General features: G+C 44.8%; 1 protein-coding gene across 2 annotated transcripts; it reads left to right on the top strand.

Annotated features, from left to right (window-relative positions):
• Nucleotides 1–912: 912 nt before the first annotated feature.
• On the top strand, nt 913–24,018 carry LOC119361893. Of its 2 annotated transcripts, none has more exons than XM_037627058.1 (2): nt 913–2,243; nt 23,958–24,018. In XM_037627058.1, the coding sequence occupies exon 1, from the start codon at nt 945–947 to the stop codon at nt 2,226–2,228; it is 1,284 nt and encodes a 427-aa protein (XP_037482955.1). In that variant the 5' UTR covers nt 913–944; the 3' UTR covers nt 2,229–2,243; nt 23,958–24,018. The 2 variants fall into 2 exon arrangements, with proteins under 2 accessions (XP_037482955.1, XP_037482954.1); XM_037627057.1 differs by lacking the exon at nt 23,958–24,018 and adding an exon at nt 3,226–3,879.
• The last annotated feature ends 3,752 nt before the right edge of the window (nt 24,019–27,770 follow it).

Genomic DNA, 27,770 nt, shown 5'->3' with positions numbered 1-27,770 from the left:
ATTTTTGACTGGATTTTCTAGGTTTTGGTGAATTTTTTAAATTTTATCTATTTATTTTGTTAGGCAGCGCTTTCTCTGCGAGAAACACAATTATGCTTCCTGAAAAGGGAAAACATAGTTTGTCCTTCCATGAGAATCACATCCGTGCTTCCGATAATGGAAAGGCGCAGATGTATTTCCGTGAGAAGCACAACCTATTTTTCCACGAGAAACACAGTTATGATTAGACAAGAAGTACAATTGTGTTGTTGCAAGAAGTATACCCTATGCTTCCATAAGAGAAGCTCAGCTATGCTTCCACGGTTGTACTTCCTAAAAAAGGTGAAAAAGCATGACCGTGCTTTCGGATTTCTTTTGTTAGTTTCTTTTTTTGGATTTTTGGGGGTTTTTTGTTTGGTTTTTATCATTTTTTATTTTTAAAATTCTGGTTTTTGTTCCCGATTTTTTTCCCGCCAAAGAAGTTCGTCGGAATCTATTAACATGGTATCTATTTTTGAAGATCTCGAGGCGAGAAATTCAACAATGAAAACGTTTGTTACTTGGATGCACGGTTCAAGAGATACAACATTTTGAAAAACAAAAAAAAAAGGAAAACTCCATGGTTGCACAAGTGGCGCACATGCAATGTGTCACGTGTCAGCATCAGAGAAGGTGAAATGTAGGGTAACCTTGAACTAGTGATCTCGTGCATAGAGCGTCCTATAGAGCTCCCCCAAAAAAATTACTGTTTTTTTTAGATAACAATTTTTTTTTACTGTGTCTAATTCTAAATCATGGGCTTTTTTTTCGAGAGAGAATTGTAAAGCATGGGCTACTTGGACTACTGCGTACATGGGCCCAAACCATGAAGCCTAAGATGGGTTTAGTCCATTCGTACTGATCCAGATTTTGCTAAAAAAAAAAGGCCAGGGATCCAGAATCTCCATCGAGTCCACTCTCCAGCAATGAGCAGCGAGCTGCCGCCGCCGGCGGCGGCTGCGCCAGCAACCAAACCTCCGTCGATCCCCTCCACGGCCACCACCACCACCACCACCCTCGCCACCGCCGGCGACGGAACCACAACCATATCCTCGCTGGGCCAAGACCAGCTCCTGGAGATCTTCCTCCGGCTGCCGAACCTGCCGGCCCTCGTCCGCGCCGCGCTCACCTGCCGCTCCTGGCTCGGCGCCGTCCGCTCCTCCCGGCCCTTCCGCCGCCTCTTCCGCGCCCTCCACCCGGCGCCCCCACTCGGGATCTTCCTCGAGGTCGACGACAGCACCGCCCCCTCCTTCGCCCCCCTGCGCCGCTCAGATCCGGACGTCATCGCCGCCCTCCGCCGCGGCGACTTCTTCCTCACCTCCCTCCCGCTGGGCGACGTCGCGCCCAGGGGCTGGACCGTCACGGACTGCCGCCACGGCTACATCCTCTTGTGGAACACCTTCCGGGCCTTGGCCGCGGTGAACCCCATGACCTGGGAGGTGGACACCATCCCGGTGCCCGACGACGTCGTGGACGGGGGTACCAGCGAATTCGCCTTCCTTAGCTTCCTATTGCTGTCTTCCGAGGAGAACCCTAGGTCGTTCGGCGTGGTCTGCGTCTGCGCCGACGTGTCTAGGGTTCGCGCCGCCGTCTTCTCGTCGGGGACGAGGGATTGGGTCATCCACCCATGGGCGGAAATCGGCCGTGAGTATGGCCTAATGTACGGTGCTAACACGCTGGTGGATGGCTCCGTTTACTGCCCTTTCTATGAGGGAAGAAGTGTGATTAAGATAAACACAGCCACCATGGATTTCTCCTCTCTGGATCTACCCTCGCGGGTAATTGATTACGGACAGGCCGATTTCATCGTTGGGGACACTAAGGATGGAGAGCTCTGCATGCTATATGCATCTGATGATTTTTACCTCCATGCTTGGATCCGTGGTGTGGACGGTGATGGAATTGGGATTTGGGTGCCGCAGCTCATACTCTCATTGAGCGCAGAGATTGACCGGACGAGTGGGGAATCGGAGGGCAAACTCAGAGTTGTGCAAGCTAGGTCTGGATGCGTGTACTTGTACTTGACATGCATAACCCCTGCTGGCACACAACGCAGCTGGTTATTCTACCATTCATTGGGGACCACGGAGATTGAGTTACTGATCAATGGGACATTTGATGACTATGCCTATCCGTATATTATGGCCTGGCCTCCTTGTTTGATTGGTGATGATGGGGCCACTGGGCATGAAGTTGAAGGTTCTCACTAAAATCTGCAGTTGTGGGTATGAGTTTACAATTATTAATTACTTTGTTGATGCAAAATAATATCTAGTTGGCATTGAAATCCAGAGGATAGTGCCTTTGTATCTTAAGTAGTGGTTAGGCTCATACAAACGTTTAGATGCTTTAAAACTATTGCTACAAATCTGGAGATAATGAATCTTGTTGTAGATTGGATTTCATCTGTTGTAAGTTTCTATGGAATACTGCTATGGTATCTTTGCTGCTAAGTCCCATTGCTTAATTTGTGTCTACCGTTTGTGTTTGTGTTTTTTATTTACAGAGAGAAAACACAAGACTGCTAGTTCTGGGAAGTAATCATAATAAACTCTGAATGAAATGAATTTTCGGACATGCATCTGTGATTCTAACAAGGATCCCTTCATAAACTTGTTCTTTTTACTGTACAATCTCTTTGTCTTTTAGGTTGCAAATTTTATTTTATTTCAACCTTTGTTCTTTGTTGCGGCACAGCTAATAATATAAATCAGCTTTTAAGTGCTTAATTATATTTTAGTATGTTCCCGACCTAACTTTAATGGTGATGTAGTTACTTGCTACTACTTCTGTAAAGAAATATAGTTGTATTTCAGTTCACAATGTTAGGCAGTTGCACCCTTGCTTGACTGGACATCGACCAGTTTTGAAAAATAGTTATTTGCATTCTTTCTTCATCTGGTGTAGCTCGGCGGTACTGTTTTGCTCTATATTACCTGCACTTTATGTCCAGTTCTTAAAATTGTCGTGTAAGAGATCACCTTGTTGCAAGAAAACTGAATTTGAAAATGTCAAGTGTCAACTATGTTCCTGTTTCTTCAGAGTATAAAATCACCTTATTGCAAGAAAGTTGTTGCGTTTTTCAATTGTTTTCTTGGAAGAGTAGAATAGCACAAGTTGCATCTTAAAGCATTGCACCAAAGGGTAGAATTTGCACAAGATTAACATGCCGTTTTGATGTAGACTAACACACTGCCTTTGTGACAGCAACAGCAGGGGAGATTTGCGTGTAAGCTGCAAGGTTGTCGTGCTCGGTGTCGAACGCATTTATGTTGACTGACCATGGAAAGTTGGGAATCAAATAATGCAGTTGATTTGATTGGTTTGTAGAAATAATCTATTGCCAGATTGTCTCACGTATATAGTGAGTGGTTAATGATTAGAATGATATAGTGAGCCTGCTGCTTTGCCAAATATCATGAATCGTGTAATCTACTGTCATTTCAGAACGTTCAGGTTTTTTTAGGGCTTTCAGAACATTCAGTTATAAAGTGAGTTCAAGCTTCAATATGTTGTTTTCAAATACAACATTTTTTTTTTGCAAAGATTTCAAAATAGGTACACAGACGAGTTCAGGGGAATAATGATTTCACTCGCAGAGATGTGAAATTTCGAGGGAATTCTCACCTATGAATATGTGATATTCGGATACGTTGAAATTATTGGCCTGATGCTGGAGTTAATGAGTTTTATGGAGGTTTGGATTTTTCATCTGCTGCATACTTTCTGTGGAACACTGCTAAGTTGCATTGGCTGCTAGGCCTCATCAACCAATTTGTGTTGTTCATCTGTTGAGAGAAACCAGGACTGTTGTGTTGTTCATTTGTTGAGAGAAACCTTTGAATGAATTCAATATTTGAAGATGTATCTGTGCTTTTAGCAAGAATCCCATTTTGCTAACAAGATCTGCTAACTGGCGACAGCAAATTTCTTGTGACTTGTTATACTTCCGGTGGCTTAGTTGCGAGCTCTGACTTGTTACAATTTTCACTTAGTTTAAGCAGTTGATTGATGCATTGCTGGAATAGACATCAAGGAATCTTGTAAGTGTAAAATTTCAGTAAAATGGAATTATAAAAATGCGTCCGTGCTTCTAACAATAATTCCCTGGCATACATACTATTTACTGTGACTTGTATTGCAGAAGATTCTAAATTTTTTGGAGTTTCTTCAAGTTCGGTTGTTCCTGCTGCATATGCCCAGGTAATAGCATGATTTAGCTTGTATCAAGTGCTTAACTGAAATCCGGATATTTTCCCACCTACTAGCTCTTTTTTTGGTGACTTGCCATACTTGTATTTGGTGCCTTGATGGGCCAGAGACGTTTTAGGCTCAATCTAAGCCTAAAAAACGTCTTATATTTTGATATACAGACAGATAGCCAATATGGAACTGGTTGTTCATTTTTCCGCATTTTTTTAGTGATATTTTTGCCGCATCTCTCAGGTTTCAAGCGGGGCGGGATGCGGGTGTCCGTCACAGAACTAAGCGGGACAGTGCGGCTAATGTGGGAGTTTGCGGGTGGCCGCCACACACCGGTATAATTAGGGCCGGACAGTGCGGCATCCCGCATTAGCCCGCATACACCGGCCAGCTACATGTGTGTATCAATCAACACTACACATCGCCTGGATCTCAGAGGAAAATTCAGATAATCAGCACTATATGTGTGTATCAATCAACGCTACACATCAGCTATAAAGTAGGCTGTGAATATAAGGCATAGAAGAATAAAAATCTACAGAATTCACATCAGGCAGCAGACAACACATCTATGAGATATTGCTATTGACACATTAATCTTCGAAACTCGTAGGAGAACCAGGGTGGTGCTTGGTTTCTGGTTGCCTTCTCCTTGAACCAGGGTGAATCTTGTAGCAATTGCATTTGCCAAGGAGCAGTGGTTTCCAGTATCTGAAATTTAAAACAAAAAATAGTAGTGATTTCCTGACTTCTCTGAAATTAACATTCATGGCCTAAAATGGGAGAAGAAAAAAAAGGCATGGTATAAATTGACCTTGCACACTAAGTAGTAAATTGACAGTGCATTCATGTTACTGTTCTGTAGCATATTCACTTTGCATAGTAAATTGACAAATATTCATGGTATAAATTGGACTGAAGAACAACTGCAAATTTCCCAGCTTTAGCATAAAAACTCATAACCCACATATCTTACTCTGCAAACTACTGGGCATACTATCTGTTTCAAGTTGAGCATTCTGCAATCCCACAGATAAATCTAGCAAGTGCACAACCAACGATAAGGTGCTCATCATTATCACTTGATCACAGAACATGCATTTATCTTATTTCCCAATCCATCCCCACTTTAATAAGCTAGAGAAAACTTTCAAAGGAGATCTAACAAGACACATAATTTTTTATGAATCCAGCTCATGAAACAGAAATCTAGACATGAGTACATGAACATATGTACTTCAAGATTAGACTTACCTAATGCTGCAATTAATGACCATCAATATCGGTGCGTGTTCCATAAATAACATCGTTTATTATCGTGTCCACATGATTAGTTCCTGGAATGAGAGAAAATAAATTGTTAAAGTTTTATCATCATAACACCAAAGAATACTAAATATCACTAAAAAGAGAGTTTGTTACCACAAGGTCGCATTCTTGTAGATAGATTAATGCATCTGCAATGGTTCATATCATTTTGGTCCTAGGCCCAGTTCTTTGGGCCAATTCTCCCAGGATCTTGAGAATCGACCCTCCACCTAGCTTCTCCCAGAATCTTGAACCCATATTTTTTTTACAATCCTAGCTAGTTAGGATGTAAACAACTAGGATTTAAAAAAAAAGAATATGTGTTCAAGATTTTGGAAGAAGCTGGGTGGAGGGTCGATTCTCAAGATTCTGGGAGAATTGGCCAAAAGAACTGGGCCCTATAGTCACTGAGTATTCTTCCTCCAGTGGAGAAGGTTGACCCTCATGCTACAGTAGATGCAGGTTCAACCAATACATCCTTTGCTATCCGAGATGCTATGGGGGTACTTGTGTGCATTATTGGACCACCAACATAGTATGTCGAAGCCATCTTCTTGCGGGCAAACATCATCTTTTGGGTAAATATCAAGTTCACTCAGCTTTGCTCGATTTTGTTGATGTTGCTTAACATGTTTGCTCCATTGATCCTGTCGTGGAATTGTCACGTCAGATGTCCTTAGTGTCAGGACTTAGTCGCGAGGCCAACGCATCTATGTGGTAGCTTGAGAGGGGTTGAGCAGGATGAGAGACGCAGGGCGAATCAACACGCAAGACAAGGATTTAGACAGCTTCGGGCCCCGGGAAACATTATCCGGTAATAACCCTACATGTTGTTTGTGGCTAGGTCTCATTATGCTCATGAGGGAGTCGCCGGTAAGTCGGCTCATTGTGTCTAGCCTTAGAGATTGTTGTTTCTTGTTTCCTCTCCCTCTTTGGGGAGCCCTGCCCCTCCTTATATAAGTTAGAGGGGCGGGTTACATGTGGAGTCCTAGTAGGACTAGGACTAGTCTATCTTTTCTTACAGGTTGACTACAAGTCCGGGTCTTGCTTCCTCGTAAAGGAAATATTTGTCATCCCTTTCCTCTTAAGCCGACCCACCTTTATATGAACCGACATATTGGGCCTTGGGCCTTGTCGTCCGTCTGAAGCACCCGCCGGGTCACCCATGAGTCTTCAGGCTCGTGAGTCGTCACACCAGTGAGCCGCCGGACACGTGAGTCGCCAATCCTCTGGCGGTTACCAATGAAACATCAAGTCCGGCCGGGTCATATATCCAGCCGGGTCATACCGCGGGGTATATCTCCGACATTAGCCCCCAGTTTAATCTAGATTTATCCATGTTAAACTAACCCTGCAAAATAACTCAAGAACAATTTGACAGGTTGTGCTCCGGGTTAAAAATTCTTATACGGCGGCACCTGATCATCCTTAATTCCTTGTGCTCCGGGTTAAATATTCTCCTGAGATAGGACCTGGTTATCCTTAAGTCCAATTGTCATTTCCTTCATCTAGAAAACCCAGGTCAAATAAGCTAGCTTCATACTCAATTGCTGATGTTGGTTTCTCACAGAAAAAAATTGTGAAGAATAATCTACTTGAGTCGGCTTCCAAGGCGTCGGGTTAAATAATTCTGGTCTTCAAATACTCATCTGATATTCAGCCGGCTTGAAGATGTAAAACTTGCCGGTTTATCATTACCAAAAACTACCGGATTATAAAACAGACGATGCCGGGTCATAATTGTTGTTGACACCGGTTTATGTAATTGATCCTCCTCATTTGCTCAAAACTGATAATTTGAAGATTTTTCTCCCTTATATCCATATTACATGTAGCCCCCAAGTCTTGAGCAGAACAAAGTGATGGTTTAAGACTTGCTCCAATAAATGTTGCATCCTTGAAGAAATCCGGTTTATTCATCTCAATCATATAAACTGAATATTCCACACATGTAGCCCCCAAGTGCCGGGTTGTCATGCTTGCAGCAACCTGGGACTTGTAATTGTTTTATGCCCATGAAAACTTCAACTAGTGTAGCCCCCAAGGGCCGGGTCATTATGCAATAATGAGCAGGAACTTTGTAGATATAACCATGTAAATTTGAACAGCAATGTGTAGCCCCCAAGGGCCGGCCTAGTAAGATAATACTGAGCTGAGACTTTGTATATAATTGATAATAGCATCATATAATATAGTCTCCGCCATGGGGCTTGAACCCATGTCCACAAGGTTAAGAGCTTTGTACTCCACCAACTAAATAGTGGACCTTTCAATATAATGGAGTAATGTTTGTGTACCTTGAATTTTTGACAGGAGCAATTGGTAGCCCCCAAGGGCCAACTCATTTAGAATGTGATGAGTCGGGTCTTCAATAAGTTGAGCAAAAAATGACTTTGCATTAGCCCCCAAGTGCCATGGTGCATGCTGGCAGTGACATGGGACTTGCATATTTGATATAATCCTAGTGGGTTTGGCAGTATTGCCGATCAAGAGGGTATCGACAATTATGTTCTCTTTGGTTCGAATACGACCTATGTTTGAACAGGAAGCCCCCAAGTGATCATATAAGTTTTGGCATTGCGTCGATCAAGAGGGTACTGATAGCTATGCTCGATGAGCAGGAAGCCCCCAAGTGATCATAATAAGATAAGTCGTAAGGCAGGATACCCAAGTTTGAACCGTGCATCATGGCAACAAGTTCTTTTGGCAACCTTTAACTTTTCTGAGAACTCGAACTTGCGAGAGATTAATGCTTTTTGAACCGGAACTTTAAACCGGATTTGAAAGCTTTAAAAAATTTGTGAGGAAAAAATTTACCTTGAGCCGGATTTTGAACCGGATTTGAGAGCTTGGGCCGGATTTTGAACCGGATTTGAGAGCTTCGGTGCTTTGTGGGAGAAAAATGTCCCTTGAACCGGATTTTAAACCAAAATCCTTATTTTGAACCGGAAATCTTCTGATGGCTTTTAAATTTTCATCGATCTAGCAGTAATCTCCGGGGCTGGGTTATTTTTCCCTTCAATGACCCGGAGCTCTTGAATTTATTGAAACAGGCTAATTTTGCCGAGTCATACCATTGTAGCCCCCGAGTCTCAAGACGACTCGAGGAGTTGGCTTGAGATTCTCCATATTTGACCATAGCAGAAGGTGTACGTCATTGGCGTTGATAGTGCGATGTGAATCCATAGAAGGTTGAGGTGACTACGGCGGGTTATAAATGATCCCGTATGAACCGTGTCAGCAACTCGGCCAATGGTTCCTTCCAACTGGCTGTTTGAAGTTAACCAAATTGTAGTGGCGGCGACTTGTGCGCCTGCCCATTGAACCATCGAGTGCAGACGACGGCTGATAATACATGATAAGTTGCCTCCAATTTGTTGGAAGAAAACCGAGCTTCCCAAGTAGTGACTTGCTCATACTCAATAAACAACTCATGCAGACAGGTGCGGCCCGATGTGTTGATGTAGACCAGGCCATGAGAGACGGACGGTAAAGACGACTGCCGCATCAGAGGCGGCTCAGATGGATGAATCGGCCGCGGTGCTGTAAACCGGCGCAGGCGAGTCAACCACGTCGTTTTGATGTAGTGAACAATTATCTTGCATCAACAATATTGCAGACCAAGGCAAAGATAAACTAATCTTTGACAAAGATAATATGTGCCAATAAAATATATTTAAAATGGATATCACCTGATGTGTCAGGCCAGAAATAATCCGCCATGAAGTTGATGATCACTAGGTTAAGTTGAAATCACTCACGGGTGAGTCGGCCACGGGAGCAGACAGATGAATCAGTCGCATCGTTTGTAAGCCGGTGCGGACGGGCGAGTCGTCCTCCTTGTTGTAAGCCGGCGCGATCGCGAGAGACGGCCACGGCGTTGCAAGCCGGCGCGATCGCGAGAGACGGCCACGGCGTTGCAAGCCGGCGTGGTCGCGAGAGACGGCCACGGCGTTGTAAGCCGGCGCGGTCGCGAGAGACGGCCACGGCGTTGCAAGCCGGCGTGGTCGCGAGAGACGGCCACGGCGTTGTAAGCCGGTGCGGTCGCGAGAGACGGCCACAGCGTTGCAAGCCAGCGCGGTCGCGAGAGACGGCCACGGCATTGCAAGCCGGCGCGGTCGCGAGAGACGGCCACGGCGTTGCAAGCCGGCGCGGTCGCGAGAGACGGCCACGGTGTTGTAAGCCGGCGCGGTCGCGAGAGATGGCCACGACGTTTGTAAGCCGGCGCGGACGAGAGAGTCGGCCGCAGTGTTGGAAACAGCATGGATGCGGGCGAGTAGGCTTTTGTAATGAATAATGGTCCTGTGAAAGAATACCACAGGCCAAAATAATTGTTCTCAAACAATTTAATATGTACTGATCAAATGGACTGGATGAATATAACCTGATGTATTTGGACGGAAGATGTCCGTATAGACTGGTCAAATGACTCCGTAGTCAAAATATAGGCTAGCATACTAGTACTTCCTCCGTTTTTTTTTCAACCATCTGGTGATTTTTGTCCATCTTCATATGGGCATCAGATACCCACACACATCGAGGCAACCAACTGCGTGGCAGGCAGCTGGCAAAAGGTACTTCGGCGACGCGGGTACCTTTAAATAATGACTGGATTTGAACCTGCGTCCTGTCCTTATGAGGTTTTCCTCTCCGTGTAGCAGACGGATTAAAAAAGTGCAACTTGATTTGCAGGCCTTGGTCTTTACGCCAGGGAGTAGTACTCCATCTAGTCGGATTCCTCTGGAATTACGCGTGTACACAACCACACGCAGGTGAACAAGCCTAGCAGATGATCCGTGACCCAGTGACTTGATAGATAATGTACGCCTTTGTAGGGCAACGCAACAGCAGAGATTGATTGTCGGTCTCGGCGGGTTACGGCTGCAGATAAAACAATCTGAAGCGGCAGATTGCGAGACTGCGGTGGTGGTCTAACCGCATCGTTTCGCCAATTCTCTTCTTTTTCTTCTTTGAAGTAGCGTCAGATTAGCAACGATGGTAGTGGCTTGTCTTGTTGTGCACGCACTCTTGAGTAAAAAAGGCAAATCCCTTGAGAATCCGTGATGTACACACAAAGCTTGCTCTTGGGAACCGAGACCGGGCCTGTGTGGGTCCTTGCTAGTTCTATCTCGTGGAGTTGACCCAGCGCGGTTTACGCGCAACGGAGGACGCCGCTGCTGTCCCTTCACATGAATCGTCTTTAGCGACGATCCGATAATGTTTTTTTTGTATCGTCCGTCCATCTAGTAAATAAATCCAGCATACCAAGAATTCACCCAGTGCTTGTACTGTACAAGGGATTTGACTGATGCACAGATTCCACGTGACCTTCTCCGGGTGACTGAGCAGTAGAACTACAGGCTGCTTTCGGACGCGCGGCCGTCCGCGGCAATTAGGGTTGGACTGATGAACACGGAGTCGGTATAGATCTGACCTTGGCTCTTCCTGATCCAGCCGATTTGCGAGCTTCTTAATCCTTGGGATAAATCCCTCCAAGAACTCAATACCATCGTGCGCGAGCCCCACGGTGGACGCCAACTGTCGTGGAATTGTCACGTCAGATGTCCTTAGTGTCAGGACTTATTCGCGAGGCCAACGCATCTATGTGATAGCTTGAGTGGGGTTGAGCAGGACGAGAGACGCAGGGCGGATCAACACGCAAGACAAGGGTTTAGACAGCTTCGGGCCCCGGGAAACATCATCCGGTAATAACCCTACATGCTGTTTGTGGCTAGGTCACATTATGCTCATGAGGGAGTCGCCGGTAAGCCGGCTCCTTGTGTCTAGCCCTAAAGATTGTTGTTTCTTGTTTCCTCTCCCTCTTTGGGGAGCCCTGCCCCTCCTTATATAAGTTAGAGGGGCGGGTTACATGTGGAGTCCTAGTAGGACTAGGACTAGTCTTATCTTTTCTTACAAGTTGACTACAAGTCCGGGTCTTGCTTCCTCGTAAAGGAAATATTCGTCATCCCTTTCCTCTTAAGCCGGCCCACCTTTATATGAACCGGCATATTGGGCCTTGGGCCTTGTCGTCCGTCTGAAGCACCCGCCGGGTCACCCATGAGTCTTCAGGCTCGTGAGTCGTCACACCAGTGAGCCGCCGGACACGTGAGTCGCCAATCCTCTGGCGGTTACCAATGAAACATCAAGTCCGACCGGGTCATATACCCGGTCGGGTCATACCGCGGGGTATATCCCCGACAGATCCCATGGGTTACCAATACTTGTACCAACATTGCTGGTTCCTTGATCATTTCCCATATCTGAGTCACCCTCATGCACAGAATATTTAACTAATAGATCTTTGAATGTTCTCTTCACTTTAGCAAGATATCTCGTTGCTTCACTTTCAAGTCCAGATTTTAAGCAAAACTCCAAGAATTTGAACTTATACCTTGGGTCGAGTATGACCGGGAGACAAATGGTCAAGTATGACAGCTTCCAGTACTTCATGAACTTTTCTTGCATTGCTTCAACCATAGATTTGATGATAATATCCTTATGTTTGGTCTCTCTTTGCAATGTTAGATGAATTTTTCAAAGTTCCTGGAAATACAAATGAGCCGTTGGATATAATTTACTGGACACCACCATAGTTGTGTCGAGGAAAACCTCTAACAAGCTGCGAACAGATTCCGTCGTTTCCCATTCAAAATTTGTAGGTTGGCATGTAAATGTGGTGTCCTGCAAATTCATAGTGGTGAATGCTCTCCTATACTTTAGGGCTGTTTTGATCATCAAATGCGTTGAATTCCACCATGTAACGACATCTAGAGATAGGTTCTTTTTGCAAGCAATGGAGTGGGGGAGCTTCTACCGAACTTGATGCTTTCCCGGATATTATCCACTGCCTTGCAAGTAATCTCCAACCCCTCTTGGACAATAAGGTTGATCACATGTGATGCACATCGACCGTGTAAAAGATCTACTTTACAGGGTAGAAAATTCTTTCGTAGCAAATTGGATTGATGTAGATATCTTTAGGGATGAAATCATGTCCGGTGCGGTGACAGATGTATTTACAGAAATTGTTTTGTTTCCCCCTCAAGTAGTTTGAGGTATATTGTTTGTACTACTTTGTTGATCAGCATGTGATGTATCTATGTAACCTATCACTCTCTAACACAGTAGGATTACTTGTTTCATTCTGTTCAAATACAATAGTGGGAAAGGGGCATATCCCATTTTAAGTTGAGATCAATTCGTGGATGCCCCTTATCGGCCTCCGCCTCCGGCTTGTCCCTCATCATCCATTCTTGAATCATTCTTCTTGTGTCGAGTATGAATGTTCTCTTCACTTTAGCAAGATATCTCGTTGCTTCACTTTCAAGTCCAGATTTCAAGCAAAACTCCAAGAATTTGAACTTATACCTTGGGTCGAGTATGACCGGGAGACAAATGGTCAAGTATGACAGCTTCCAGTACTTCATGAACTTTTCTTGCATTGCTTCAACCATAGATTTGATGATAATATCCTTATGTTTGGTCTCTCTTTGCAATGTTAGATGAATTTTTCAAAGTTCCTGGAAATACAAATGAGCCGTTGGATATAATTTACTGGACACCACCATAGTTGTGTCGAGGAAAACCTCTAACAAGCTGCGAACAGATTCCGTCGTTTCCCATTCAAAATTTGTAGGTTGGCATGTAAATGTGGTGTCCTGCAAATTCATAGTGGTGAATGCTCTCCTATACTTTAGGGCTGTTTTGATCATCAAATGCGTTGAATTCCACCATGTAACGACATCTAGAGATAGGTTCTTTTTGCAAGCAATGGAGTGGGGGAGCTTCTACCGAACTTGATGCTTTCCCGGATATTATCCACTGCCTTGCAAGTAATCTCCAACCCCTCTTGGACAATAAGGTTGATCACATGTGATGCACATCGACCGTGTAAAAGATCTACTTTACAGGGTAGAAAATTCTTTCGTAGCAAATTGGATTGATGTAGATATCTTTAGGGATGAAATCATGTCCGGTGCCGTGACAGATGTATTTACAGAAATTGTTTTGTTTCCCCCTCAAGTAGTTTGAGGTATATTGTTTGTACTACTTTGTTGATCAGCATGTGATGTATCTATGTAACCTATCACTCTCTAACACAGTAGGATTACTTGTTTCATTCTGTTCAAATACAATAGTGGGAAAGGGGCATATCCCATTTTAAGTTGAGATCAATTCGTGGATGCCCCTTATCGGCCTCCGCCTCCGGCTTGTCCCTCATCATCCATTCTTGAATCATTCTTCTTGTGCCCTCTGCATCAGAGGTAGGCAATGGGGTGACAAACTCCATGGTTGGTTTCATACGAACAAGCAGTAGCTCCTCATAACACATGAGCCAAAGGAAGAATAGGGGTATGTTTGGTTGCCATCCACACTTCGCCACACTTGTGTGCCACAAAGTGTGGCATACCACTGTTTTTGTGGTGGCCAAATTGATCGCTACACTTGTGGCAAAAGTTGGCTAGCAACTGAGTCTATGACAAGTGGTGTATATGTGACTAAAAAAGTGTGTCATACCACAACTATGTCTGCAACCAAACATTTGCCTCAATTTGCCACACTTGTGACATAAAAGTGTGGCAAAGTGTGGATGGCAGTCAAACATGTCCTAGTTCTGCAAGTGTAGTTGGTAAGGAGAACTACACTTACATATGTCATTGATTATGAACAAATGTTTTAGGTGCTTGCAATGTTTGGTGGCCAAATAACACCAAATGATCTCCATACAAACGAAATACAAATTCCGCTCAAACAGTGCACATATGTTTGAACACATTTTTTGTACATAGCTCATTGATGTCATTTAGCCACCATTTTTTGCAAGCATCTAAAATAGTTGCCATAAGAGTATCTACAATCGGACCTATACCCGCCCCAAATGTCCGGACGGATTGGCCGGTCAGTTTCGGGACGATTTTTGGCCACCCAACCGAGCTCTCCATAGTCGGCCCAAACGCCCGGACTGACCGACACTCCCCATACTGGACCCATATATGGTGTGGATATGAGGACGTCCGGACATGCTCGGACATGGCTGCCATGTCAATAGGGCCCACGCGGGGATACAAAGAGACCGTTGGTCCGACGGCCGCCTCCTCCGCTCCATGCCGCGTGGCGCCGCTCCGGTGTGCTGCCTGAGGGAGGAGGCCGACTATTTAAGTTAGACGGCGGCAACCGAACCCCATGCGCCCCATTTTCCCTTTCTTCTCTCCGCCATCACCATTTGCAATCCACCCATTGCACCATGCCAAGGCGCCGGATCACCACCTACATCATGGTCACTTCGGAGCGTCGTTTGCAGCTGTTGGAGGAGATCCTTGCAAGGTGAGCTGCTCGTTTCGCTGCGGGCCTCCCTCCGAATTGGCCCGAGCCGGGGAGGGGGGGAGAAGAAGGAGGATGAAGATGAGGAGGAGGAGGCGGGGAGGAGGAGGAGGTGGCGGCAGAGCCGGCTGCGGGCTTCGCCATGGCAGTCGCGCAGGTGGAGTACGAGGCTGCCCAAGCGATGGAAATGGCAGAGCATAGTGTCATCCTGGAGTCTATCTAGGATGATGTCTACATTGAGCCCAATTGGCGGTTCATCCGGTAAGAACGGACGGTGATGGAAGCACTGCGCATCGAACTGGACGCGGAGGCGGAAGGGGAGGAGGAGGCGGAGCCTCCACATGCGCAAGAGTTGTCACACTTGTCCGTCTATCCGGCATCGGCACGAAGACTCCGATGATGAGTAGTTTTAATACAAACATGGGTGATGCTGATGATGCCGTGGGATCAGAAGGGCGAAATATCTACACTCCTAATTATTTTCAATTAAGTGAAGATGATGAGATGGACAAAGCGTTTCCTGTTGTTACATGTGTGAAAGTATTTCTTGATTCAGTTTCATAAGATAAGGAACATATTGATTTGTTTCTTAAGAAAACGGAAATGTTAACGCCCACACGTGTGGGCGTTTGCATCTCGCCCACACACGTGGATCCACATCCGTTCGCGAGCGCACGAGTCTTGGCATGTTTCTAGTGCCACGTAGGACTAGCCTGGTGTGTGGGCGTTCACCCGGTCGCCCACACGGCCGTTTCACCACACGGGAGGGGCTGGTGTGTGGGCGTTCAGCAGTTTGCCCACACGTCACTTTCCACGCACGCATAAGGGCTGGTGTGTGGGCATTTGACATCTCGCCCACACGCCCGTCTCCTCTGCCACACCCAAGCTGCTAGTTGCCATATGTTTTGCAGCCACATGGCAACTGCCCTAGTGTGCTTTATAAGCAGGTGTCAACTCTTTTTTGTGTTTTACAGGGTACACGACAACTGCCTAGTGTGTTGACATGTGTTTTTGCATGATACATGGCAACTGCCCTAACGCGCACGTAAGCAGATGGCAACTCGTCCTTTTTACATGGCAACTGCCCTAGCATGCTTGTGAGCACATGGCAACTCTCTCAACTGCCTAGTGTTAGTATGTGACAATTCCTAAAGTTTTGAAATCATGGCAACTACAGTAGACCAGACCATACATGGCAACTGCAGTTGAGCAACCATGGCAACTGCAGTTGTCCGACATGGCAACCGTAGTTCAACGACATGGCAACTGCAGTTAAACGAACATGGACGAGGGTCTGGACCATGGCAACTGCGGGCGCGCGGTGACTGTCACGCGTGGCGTGCGGGACCACGAGGTACGAGGTCTGACATACGAGGCGTGTGGGCGTTATCTACTTCGCCCACACGCACGCGCGTGAGAGGGATCGGGAGGGAAAAAAGGGTTGTGTGGGCATTACTTGTTTTGCCCACTCGTAGGTATGCGGGCTGTTCCTCTTATACACCATACAAAATGTGTGGGCAGTCTCCCTAACGCCCACACGTGTGGCATTTATCGGTGTCATAAGGAAAAGGAGCGACGTGAGCACTACTTCCAACCATTGAGCCATGCGTATCCAAGTAACAAAGATGTACGTATGGCTGAGTATACGTGGGATTGTAGTTGGAGAGGTAGAGATTCAGTTCATTGGTTTGAAAGGAAAACGGTGCTTCGAGGATTCTTATTCATATTCTTGTCATGCAAGGAGAAGTACGGCCATGCATCATCTAGGACTAGCAGTACGTGGAGCTATCTTTCCTTGAAGACCATTGGCTGGGGCCCACCTCGAAGCAGACCCAGGGATGACGTACGCCAAATAAGAAGTGGCACTAGTTGTTTTTGTTTCATATCTTTATCTTTATTTTTACCTAATTTAATAATAAAGAAAATTGGGTTTCTGTCGTACGTTATGGAATTTGCCCATATAGTTTACATAATTTACCCACTTATATGCCCCCGGTAAGTGGAAAAACGATTCGTTTTTTTAGTCGGCCATTGCTTTTGGTTCAATAAGTTCTGATTCCCTAAGCTACATCAAGGGCTTGGCCAGCCCGGTTGGATGGACTCACCCTCTTTCACCTAGAAGACCTTTTTTTTTTTTTGAGGGAACTTCACCTAGAAGACCTAGGTTCGATCCTCCATCTCCCCCTTTTCTCTATTATTACTCCCCCTTTTCTCTAGACAGACGCCCGATTGGGCTGGCCCAGAGCGGCCTCTAGCACTTATTTTTACATACGTTCTGTATTTTTTTTTCTTTTGGCTTTATTTCGAAATACTATAAATATTTTAATCATAAAAATCACTTATATGCAGACTTTGAAAGAATGTTAATCATGCACTAAAGAAATTTTAAACATGTATACAAAAAATGTTTCCATTATATACAAAAAAGTACAGTTCGTAAAGAAAAATAGCAATATAATTTTTCATTCTTTAATAAATGTTAATCATATATTAAAAAAGTGTCAAATGTGCATACAAAAAATGTTTTTTGATGTATAAGGAAAATGTATAGAAACATATATAATGTGGTGTGGAACAAAGTAGACATAAAAAAATAAGTTTTCAAAAATAGTACATGTATTTGGACTATGTTAAACGTGTATATAAAAAATATTCCTGATGTATACAAAAAATGTAGGATATGTATAAAAACTAGACATAAAAAATAAATATGTTTTAAAAATGTTGACCATGAAATTGGAAAGTATTAAATGTGTATATATAAAATGTTTCTGATGTATAAAAAATGTACAATGTTGCTGATACAAGCTTTACATAAATTGATTGTTTTTTATGGAGTTGTCTAATATGTTTGCAACCAAATTAAGATTTGACTTGGATTACAAAAAAAGCACATATATAAAGGAGGCCAAAATAATGCTCTTATGCAAATGCTATCATTAAATAATAAAATATACTTTGCTATTTTCATCGTAACGCAAATATTTGTTGGGCACCAGCGAGGAGGAACGACAACAAATGCGTAAAGATATACCTGCAACTAGATATATATTTATATTGTCTAAATTGGAAACACGTTGAATACACTTCAAAAATCATCACGTCTTTATGTTTTTGCACAATATCACTTATCATGTTGTTTTTCATGTGGCATCGTGCACGATTTCAAGAGATTTGCTGATGTATCGAGAGTGTGTATGAGAGGTAATTTTTTGCTCCCGTTGCAACGTACGGACATGTTTGCTAGTAAGATTTAATCAAGTCAGTCGTTGTGTTTTGATGGGTAAGTTTGTTTTCCCTTTGGGTTAGCTAGGAGTCTGGTAAGCGTGTTGGACAAACCATGTATGAGTCGGCTATGCTTGTATATTAGTACGGTCATTGTATAGTCAGGTTATATTTTATGAAATAGACATATATGTTTTCGAGGGTAGACACCCGTATCAAGTTTTTGAGGTAGCTTTAGAAAACCTCTTTGTTGCGATTTCTGCGAGGAAATTGTTTTGCGCGTGAGGTGCCGTCGTTCGGATTGTTTCTCTCATGCTGAGCCGCAAGGTTCAAACCCTCTAATTCGTGTACATCGCGTGCGCGGGCGAGAGGCTATTGCTGCTAGAGGTGGAGTACCGTGAAAGATCGGGCAGCAACAATAGGTCGGAACTCACCACGAGGTTCGGTCCTTATCAAGTTTTAACTTTTTTTTAGGCAAATGAGTAGTTTTAACTATGTACATAGGTTGAATAATGGAGGACGGTCATCTAGTACAGCGGCGGTATTGTTTGACGATGTGACTTTCCCATTACTAAATTTGAGCATTGTAATAGAGAAGCAAATAGAGTCGTACATGAACTTGCTAAGTTAGCTAGATTTTTTTCCATCTTTGAACTGGTTTGAGGAGCCCTTGAGCAAAATTGTACCCCTTCCTCATAAACGATGTACTTGTTATTGAAAATGAATAAAGTTTCTATGTTCTTTTTAGAAAAACCATGTACATGGCTTTTAAGAGCATCTCCAGCCGCGCCCCCAACACGGCCTTCCTGAAGGAAATATGCCCTAGAGGCAATAATAAATTATTATTTATTTCCTTATTTCATGATAAATGTTTATTATTCATGTTAGAATTGTATTAACCGGAAACATAATACATGTGTGAATACATAGACAAACATAGTGTCACTAGTATGCCTCTACTTGACTAGCTCGTTTATCAAAGATGGTTATGTTTCCTAGCCATGGACAAAAGAGTTGTCATTTGATTAATGGGATCACATCATTAGGAGAATGATGTGATTGACATGACCCATTCTGTTAGCCTAGCACTTGATCGTTTAGTATGTTGCTATTGCTTTCTTCATGACTTATACATGTTCCTGTAACTATGAGAATTATGCAACTCCCGTTTACCGGAGGAACACTTTGGGTGCTACCAAACGTCACAACGTAACTGGGTGATTATAAAGGAGTACTACAGGTGTCTCCGAAGGTACATGTTGAGTTGGCGTATTTCAAGATTAGGTTGTGTCACTCCGATTGTCAGAGAGGTATCTCTGGGCCCTCTCGGTAATGCACATCACTATAAGCCTTGCAAGCAATGTGATCAATGAGTTGGTTACGGGGTGATGCATTACGTAACGAGTAAAGAGACTTGCCAGTAACGAGATTGAACTAGGTATTAGATACCGACGATCGAATCTCGGGCAAGTAACATACCGATGACAAAGGGAACAAAGTATGTTGTTATGCGGTTTGACCGATAAAGATCTTTGTAGAATATGTAGGAGCCAATATGGGCATCCAGGTTCCGCTATTGGTTATTGACCAAGAATAGTTCTAGGTCATGTCTACATTGTTCTCGAACCCGTAGGGTCCGCACGCTTAAGGTTTTGATGACAGTTATATTATGAGTTTATGAGTTTTGATGTACCGAAGGAGTTCGGAGTCCCGGATGAGATCTGGGACATGACGAGGAGTCTCGAAATGGTCGAGACGTAAAGATCGATATATTGGACGACTATATTCGGAGTTCGGAAAGGTTCCAAGTGATTCGGGTATTTTTCGGAGTACCTGAGAGTTACCGGAATTCGCCGGGGAGTATATGGGCCTTATTGGGCCATACGGGAATAGAGGAGAGAGGCCGAAAGGAAGGAGGCGCGCAGCCCCCCTCTAGTCCGAATTGGACAAGGGGTGCGGCCCCCTTTCCTTCCTCCTCTCCCCCTCTTTCCCCCCTTCTCCTACTCCAACAAGGAAGGAGGGAGTCCTACTCCCGGTGGGAGTAGGACTCCCCTTGGCGCGCCCTCCTTGGCCGGCCGCCTCCTCCCCCCTGGCTCCTTTATATACGGGGGCAGGGGGCACCCCATAGACACACAAGTTGATCTACGGATCGTTCCTTAGCCGTATGCGGTGTCCCCCTCCACCATATTCCACCTCGGTCATATCGTCGCGGAGTTTAGGCGAAGCCCTGCGCCGGTAGAACATCATCATCGTCATCACGCCGTCGTGCTGACGGAACTCATCCCCGAAGCTTTGCTGGATCGGAGCCCGGGGATCGTCATCGAGCTGAATGTGTGCTGAACTCGGAGGTGCCGTACGTTCGGTACTTGGATCGGTCGGATCGTGAAGACATACGACTACATCAACCGCGTTGTGCTAACGCTTCCGCTTACGGTCTACGAGGGTACGTGGACAGCACTCTCCCCTCTCGTTGCTATGCCATCACCATGATCTTGCGTGTGCGTAGGATTTTTTTTGAAATTACTACGTTCCCCAACACTTCCTAGGCGATTTTTTTGTACCGACGTTGAAAAAGGCCCAGTCGCACCCCCAGGGGTCCATTTTTCGCCGGCTTGGACCGAAATCAGCGCCGGCGGACCCAGGCCGAACTCGGCGCGCTGGGGGTGCCCGGGGGCGCTGGCACGAGCGGTTTTGGCGCGAAAGAGCCGCGGGCCCGCCGAGTCAGCGAGACGCCGCTTCGTCGCCCTCACCGCCTCGGTTCCCACGAGAATCAATGCCAAGGCTGTCGTGCTGCCGCGCCGGTCAGCCTCCATTGATGGCTCACGGGCGGCGCAGTGAAAACGCCGCCAACGCGCGTCCCGCTTGCTCCCGCCACGCGTCCTCTCGCATGCCGCCTCCCCGCCACCCCGCTTCGGCTATAAAAGACGCCCACTCCCCGCTGGTGAGCGCCACAACCTTCCCCTGTCCCTCTCGCGAAAAACCTTCTCCCCGCCGACGAGCAAAGCAAAGATGGCCGAGAGGTTCCCAGGCGACGGTGCAGTGGCGAACGGCTTCGGCCGCCGACACCTCCAAGAGCCGGAGGCGCGCCTCCTCTACGAGGCCGAGTACCTGGCGCCCCCTGACATGCGCGTGCCGGGGGCATGGAGGCTGAGCACCGGCGGCGTCCCGATACCGCCGGTACCCGAAGGGGCGGAACGACGGGCAAAGATCGTCCGCATCCGCCCCTTCCTGATGGAGGAGCAGCGAAACCAGCCGAGGTACGCGCCCGACAGCGAAACGTTGTGGACGATGTACTTCCAGCGCCGCCGCGAGGAGCAGATCGCCTCCGTCAACGACATCATTCCCCGCGGCCGCCTCAACGCCGAAGGATGGCGCGAGTGGTGGGGCGTCCCCGGCCGCACCCTCGACGCCGTCCTCGGCCACATCGAGACCGGCAACGTGCTGCGGCTGGAGTACCCGACGCGGCCGTCCTTCTCTCGCAATGCCGCGGCGAATGGAGGCGGGGTCGTCCTCGTCGTCGGGCTCCGGCTCGCCGGCCCTCCACCCCGTTAGGCCTGAGCCGGAGGGGACATCGCTCGGGCGTCGCACTTGCAGCGGCACCCTCGTCATCAACGAGCCCTCACCGCCTGCGACGGTACCGGTGAGGCGCTCCCTACGCCTGGTCCGGGCAAAGCCCGAGCCGGGCTTGCTCCTCGTGAAGCCGGAGCACGTCGACATGGTTGCCCCCGACGACAAGTCCGCCCTCAAATGTGCGAAGTAGGACTACGTCCGCGAGCAGGTGCGCCGCCAGCGCCGGGCGTACCCGAAGCAACAGGCCCGTCGCCGCGCCGAGGAGGGCGGCGTTATCGTCATCGACAGCGACGAGGAGGGCGAGGCCGGGCCGTCAAGCGCCCGCCACGTGTCGGCGACCCCGGCAAGGGCTGCAGTAGGGATGTCGCAGGCGAGGCGCGCGATGACGGCGACGGCGGCGACGACAGCGACGGCGGCGACTACACCTGCTTCTACAGGCTTCTCGACATGTAGACGACGATGGCGGCGACGGCGGCGGCTACACTTTTTAGTTTGTTTTTTTAAGTTAGGCGTAGTTCTTGCATGTTTTTACGTTCTTTTACAAATTTTAATGAAGTATGGCCGAGTTCCTACAAAAAATCGCCGAGTTTACAAAAATTTGAAACGAACTTCGCCGAACCCGCGGCGACCATGGGCCTATGACTGGGAGCGAACCGAACCCAGGGCCCAATCTAGCACCGGCTTATCTTCAAGCCGCTCTTTTTCGGCGCCGGGGGGCGAACGGCTGGAGATGCTCTAAGGTACTGGCATGCTGGTGGATGGTTCCATTTACTGGCCTTTCTATGATGAGGAAACACGTGTGATCAGGATAAACACAGCTACCATGGATGTCTCCTCTCTGGATCTACCCTCGCAGGTAACTGATTACGGGCAGGCCGATTTCATCGTCGGGGACACTAAGGATGGAGAGCTCTGCTTGCTATATGCATCTGATGATTTTTACCCGTGGTGTGGACGGTGATGGAATTGGGATTTGGGTGCCGCAGCTCATACTCTCTTTGAGCACAGAGATTGAGCGGATGACTGGGGAATCGGAGGGCAAACTCAGAGTTGTGCAGGCTAGGTCTGGATGCGTGTACGTGTGCATGATATGCATAACCCCTGCTGACACACAACACAGCTGGTTATTCTACCATTCATTGGGGACCAAGGAGATTGAGTTAATGATCAATGGGACATTTGATTACTGTGCCTATCCGTATATTATGGCCTGGCCTCCGTGTTTGATTGGTGATGATGAGGGCACTGGGCATGAAGTTGAAGGTTCTCACTGAAATCTGCAGCTGTTCGTCGTATGCGGAAATGAATGTAAAGTTGTCGGTATGAGTTTACAATTATTAGTTACTTTGTTGATGCAAAATAAGTATCTAGTTGGCATTGAAATCTGGAAGATAGTGCCTTTGTATATTAAGTAATGGTTATGCTCAGACAAACCTTTAGGTGCTTTAAAACTATTGCTACAAATCTGGAGATAATGAATCTTATTGTAGATTGGATTTTCATTTGTTGTAACTTTCTATGGAATACTGTTATGGTATCTTTGCTGCTAAGTCCCATTGCTTAATTTGTGTCTACCGTTTGTTTTTGTGTTTGTCATTTACTGAGAGAAAAACACAGGACTGCTAGTTCTGGGAAGTAATCATAATAAACTCTGAATGAAATGAACTTTTGGACATGCATCTGTGATTCTAACAAGGATCCCTTCATAAACTTGTTCTTTTTACTGTACAATCTATTTGCCTTTTAGGTTGCAAATTTTATTTTATTTCAACCTTGTTGTTCTTTGTTGCACGCACAGCTTATAATATAAATCAGCTTTTAAGTTGCTTAATTATTTTTTAGTATGTTCCTGACCTAACTTTAATGGTGATGTAGTTACGTGCTACTCCCTCTGTAAAGAAATATAGTTGTTTCTCGGTTCACAATGTTAGGCAGTTGGTCCCTTGCTTGAATGGACATCGACGAGTTTTGAAAAATAGTTATTTGCATTCTTTCTGCATCTGGTGTAGCTCGGCGGTACTGTTTTGCTCTATATTACCTGCAAGTTATGTCCAGTTTTTGAAATTGTCGTATAAGATCGCCTTGTTGCAAGAAAGCTGAATTTGAAAATGTCAAGTGTCAACTATGTTCCGGATTCTTCAGAGCATAAGATCACCTTATTGCAACTTGCAAGAAAGTTGTTGTGTTTTTCAATTGTTTTTTTAGAAGAGTGGAATCGCACAAGTTGCGTCCTAAAGCATAGCACCAAAGTGTAGAATTTGCACAAGGAACATGCCGCTTTGATGGAGACTAACACACAGCTTTTGTGACAGCAACAGCAGCAGCAGGGGAGAATTGCGTGTAAACTGCAAGGTTGTCGTGCTCGGTGTCGAATGCATTTATGTTGACTGATCATGGAAGTTGGGAATCAAATAATGCATTTGATTTGATTGGTTTGTAGAAAGAATGTATTGCCAGATTGTCTCAGGTAGTGAGTAGTCAATGCTTAGAATGATAATAGTGAGCCTGCTGCTTTGCCAAATATCATGAATCGTGTAATCTACTGTTGTTTCAGAACATTCAATTATATAGTGAGTTCAAGCTTCAGTATGTTGTTTTCGAACACAACAGTTTTTGGCAAAGATTTCAGAATGGGTACACAGATTTCACACGCAGAGATGTGAATTTGAGGGAATTCTCACCTATGAGTCTGTGATATTCGGATACGTTGAAATTATTGGCGCGATGCTGGAGTTTAACGAGTTTTATGGAGGTTTGCATATTTTTTGTTTCCATCCGCTGCATACTTTGTGTGGAACACTGCTACTATGTTTCATTGGCTGCTATGGCTCATTGAATCTTTGAACATGCATGTGTGCTTTTAACAAGAATCTTTGAACATGCATGTGTGATTTTAACAAGAATCCTTCATACATATTATTGTTTTACTAGCAAGATCTGCTAACTGGAGGCAACAATTTTCTTGTGACTTCTTATGCTTGTATTTCTGGTGGCTTTAGTTGTGACTAGTTATAATTTTCATTTCAGCAGTTGATTGATGCATCGGTGGAATAGATATCAAGGCATCTTGAAAGTTATGGCAAAAATTGAGTAAAATGTTGGAATTCTAAGCATGTATCCGTGCTTCTAACAAGGATTCTAAATATACCATTTACTAGCAAGAATTGTGAATTGCCATCTTTGTATTGCAGAAGCTTTTAAATTCTTTAGCATGAGTTTCTTCAAGTTTGGTTGTTCCTGCTGCATATTTAGCTTGTACACAGTGCTTGACTAAAATAGTAGTAATATTTTCCCACCTACTAGCTCTTGCCGAGGCTTACTGGTGACTTGTCATACTCAGCGTCAATTAATTTGGATCGGAGGGAGTACCTGTATTTGGTGCCTTGATGGACTAGAATACCAGATACTAGCTAATATGGGACCGGCTTTTCATTTTTCCGCATCTCTATATATACTCGTGTAGATATCTTTAAGGATGAAAGCCATGCCATGTGTTGTGACAGATATGTATTTACAAGAATTGTTCCAACCTGTAATGTAACTATGTAACCTATCGCTCTTTAACACAGTAGGATTAATTGTTTCTTGTGTTGAAATACAACAGCGGGACAGTCACTGGGGCAATATCCCATCGTAAGTTGCGAGGTCAGTCCCTGGATGCTGCCCCTTCTCGGCCTCCACCTGTAATGGTATGATACTGAACCTGCTAGTTTTTGGAGAGACACTTATGGAATGATCGAAGCTGCAATGGAATGGTACTGAACCTGCTAGTTGTTGTTGTTGTTAGCTCTCTGAAGAGCAAGTGCACTGGATTCTCTCGATCAATCTCGTGCACAGCAAGGCTTGTGATACTGAACCTACTGTAATGGAACTGTTGATTCTCCTTTAGATGTTACAGTATGTTTTAGTGTAACTGAAACTTGTTGTGCGTGAGTGCATGCGCCGCTGCACGGTTGCAAAGCTTTGGTCCGGATGCTGCTCCGGGGCAGATCCACTGGAGCTCAAAGATCAATGTGAATCATAATTTATAACCACTGGAGCTCATAATCAATGTGAATCATTGCACATTGCACATTGCACATTGCTCAAAGATCCACTGCAGCTCGACGCTGAGGCAACAGTTTGGCGACGCCGATGGAATCATAATTCATAACCTGATTTCATGGAGACACCGACGAGATGATGGAAACTGTAATGAAAAGATACTGAACCTGTTGCTAGTTGTTGGTAGCTCTGACATGAACAAGTGCGCTGGATCCTCTTCATCAATCTCGTGCGCAACAAGGCTTATGGTACAAGTACTTTTGTGGAATTGCTCCTCGACTTGCTAGATGTGCAAAAGCAGAAATGACGCGAATTCATATCGACGCGCACTGTGTCAGGTCGTTCACTTCACACTGGGAGAGCGTGCGAGTTAATAGATTGGGCCAGCCCATTTAGCGATAGCATGTACCACAATGTTCCTGATTTTTTTTTCTCTAACGTTCCACTTCGTTTTTCTGCTATTTTCTTTACTGCCTTTTCTGTTTTGTCTTCTTCTTTTTTCTTCTCTAATTTTTACTTTTCTAAAGAATCTTCTCAAAATTTAAATATTCATGTTTTCAAAAAAAGTTCCAAAGTTTTGAAAAAGGATTCCCGTCCATAAAAAATGTTCACACATACATTTTGTAAAAATGTTCAGTTTTTCTAATAAAATCATGTTTTTTAAGGACATGTTCAGAAGTATTTAAATATTGTCACAAAATTTTAAAGAAATTTCAAGTTTTCCAAAAGAAATGTTAAAATACATATTTAAGAACGTTCTCAAATTCAAAAGGGTTTACAAAAAATCTCAATCTTTTTTGTGAATGGCCACTTCTAGAAAAAACAACTCAAACTTTAAAAAATCACTTCCCTCAATTATTATTTTTTCATTTTTTCTGTAAAAAAACTGATTGAAAAGACCATGTGAAAACAAAAACAAAAAATCGGTAGAAAACTGACCAAGGAGAAAATGATGCATTCACTAACTTGACTGAGTCGCTACAGTACTTTGAGCACTTGGTAAGGCTCGAGTTCCAACTTGCCAACTTTATCTATGATGTTTGACAAGATGATACTCCTTCACCAATAGTATGAGTAGATTCAGATGTATACTATAGACGATACTCACCTATATGATGTCAGATGTGTCAATAATATTGGTGAGCTCTCTATTATGCATGTTGAAAAAAAAGGTGTTCTTTATTATTTGATCTACTCGCATATCAAATAGGTATTGATCTTACCGGTGCCAATCGAAAATGTTGAAAGAATATTTTCGGCGATAAGTCTAGTGAAATTGAAGTTGAGAAATAGTATGGGCGATGATCTCTTGGACCTTTGCCCAATGAGATTTATTGATCGAGATGTATTCTTGAGAGTAAATGAAGATGACATAGTTAATCCTTTTATGGCAATGCGAAAACGCAGAGTTATATAGTGTTGTGGTTTTCTGCATAGCCCTGGGGCCGAGTAGGAGAGGATTAGGGAGATACAATGGTCATAACCAGTGGTAGCGGTGGGTAATTATTATTACAGGCGCTCAACGCGGTTGTTGCTCAACATTGGGCGATTTTAAACAATTAGATTTCATGGTTAGATGGATGAGATGGTGATTTAGACCTGCCCTTTTGATGCTTTTATAAGGGTGTTAGGCTTGCACGGATGGAGTTGGTTCTATAGGACCGGGCGACTGACCCCAATGGCTTTTGCAAGTCCTACAATTAATGAACACTAAGCATAGTTCATTTGTTAACATATATACCCTATGTAATAGCCATACAATTTATATTCTAACTTTCCCGCCCAGCTATTTGAATTTAAAATTTTAAATATGAAATATATTTCCTAAATGATAACTTTTTTTATGGAAACACCTAACTACTCCATCCGTCCCATAATAAAAGAGTGGTCCCATAATATAAGAGCGTTCTTTACCGTAGTGTAAAGAACACTGAGGGAGTATAATATTGTGAGACTTGCCTACTTTTTCTTAATGAAGACACCCAAGATGCAAAATCTAATTAATATCAAGCAAAATAAAGGCCAGTACAATGGATAGACAACTCGATGTAGAACAACTAGTAAAAAATACAATTACATAA

The sequence above is a fragment of the Triticum dicoccoides genome, chromosome 2B (genome assembly GCF_002162155.2).
Source record: "Triticum dicoccoides isolate Atlit2015 ecotype Zavitan chromosome 2B, WEW_v2.0, whole genome shotgun sequence".
NCBI classification, from domain to species: domain Eukaryota; kingdom Viridiplantae; phylum Streptophyta; class Magnoliopsida; order Poales; family Poaceae; genus Triticum; species Triticum dicoccoides.
This window is presented reverse-complemented; position numbering and strand designations above follow the sequence as displayed.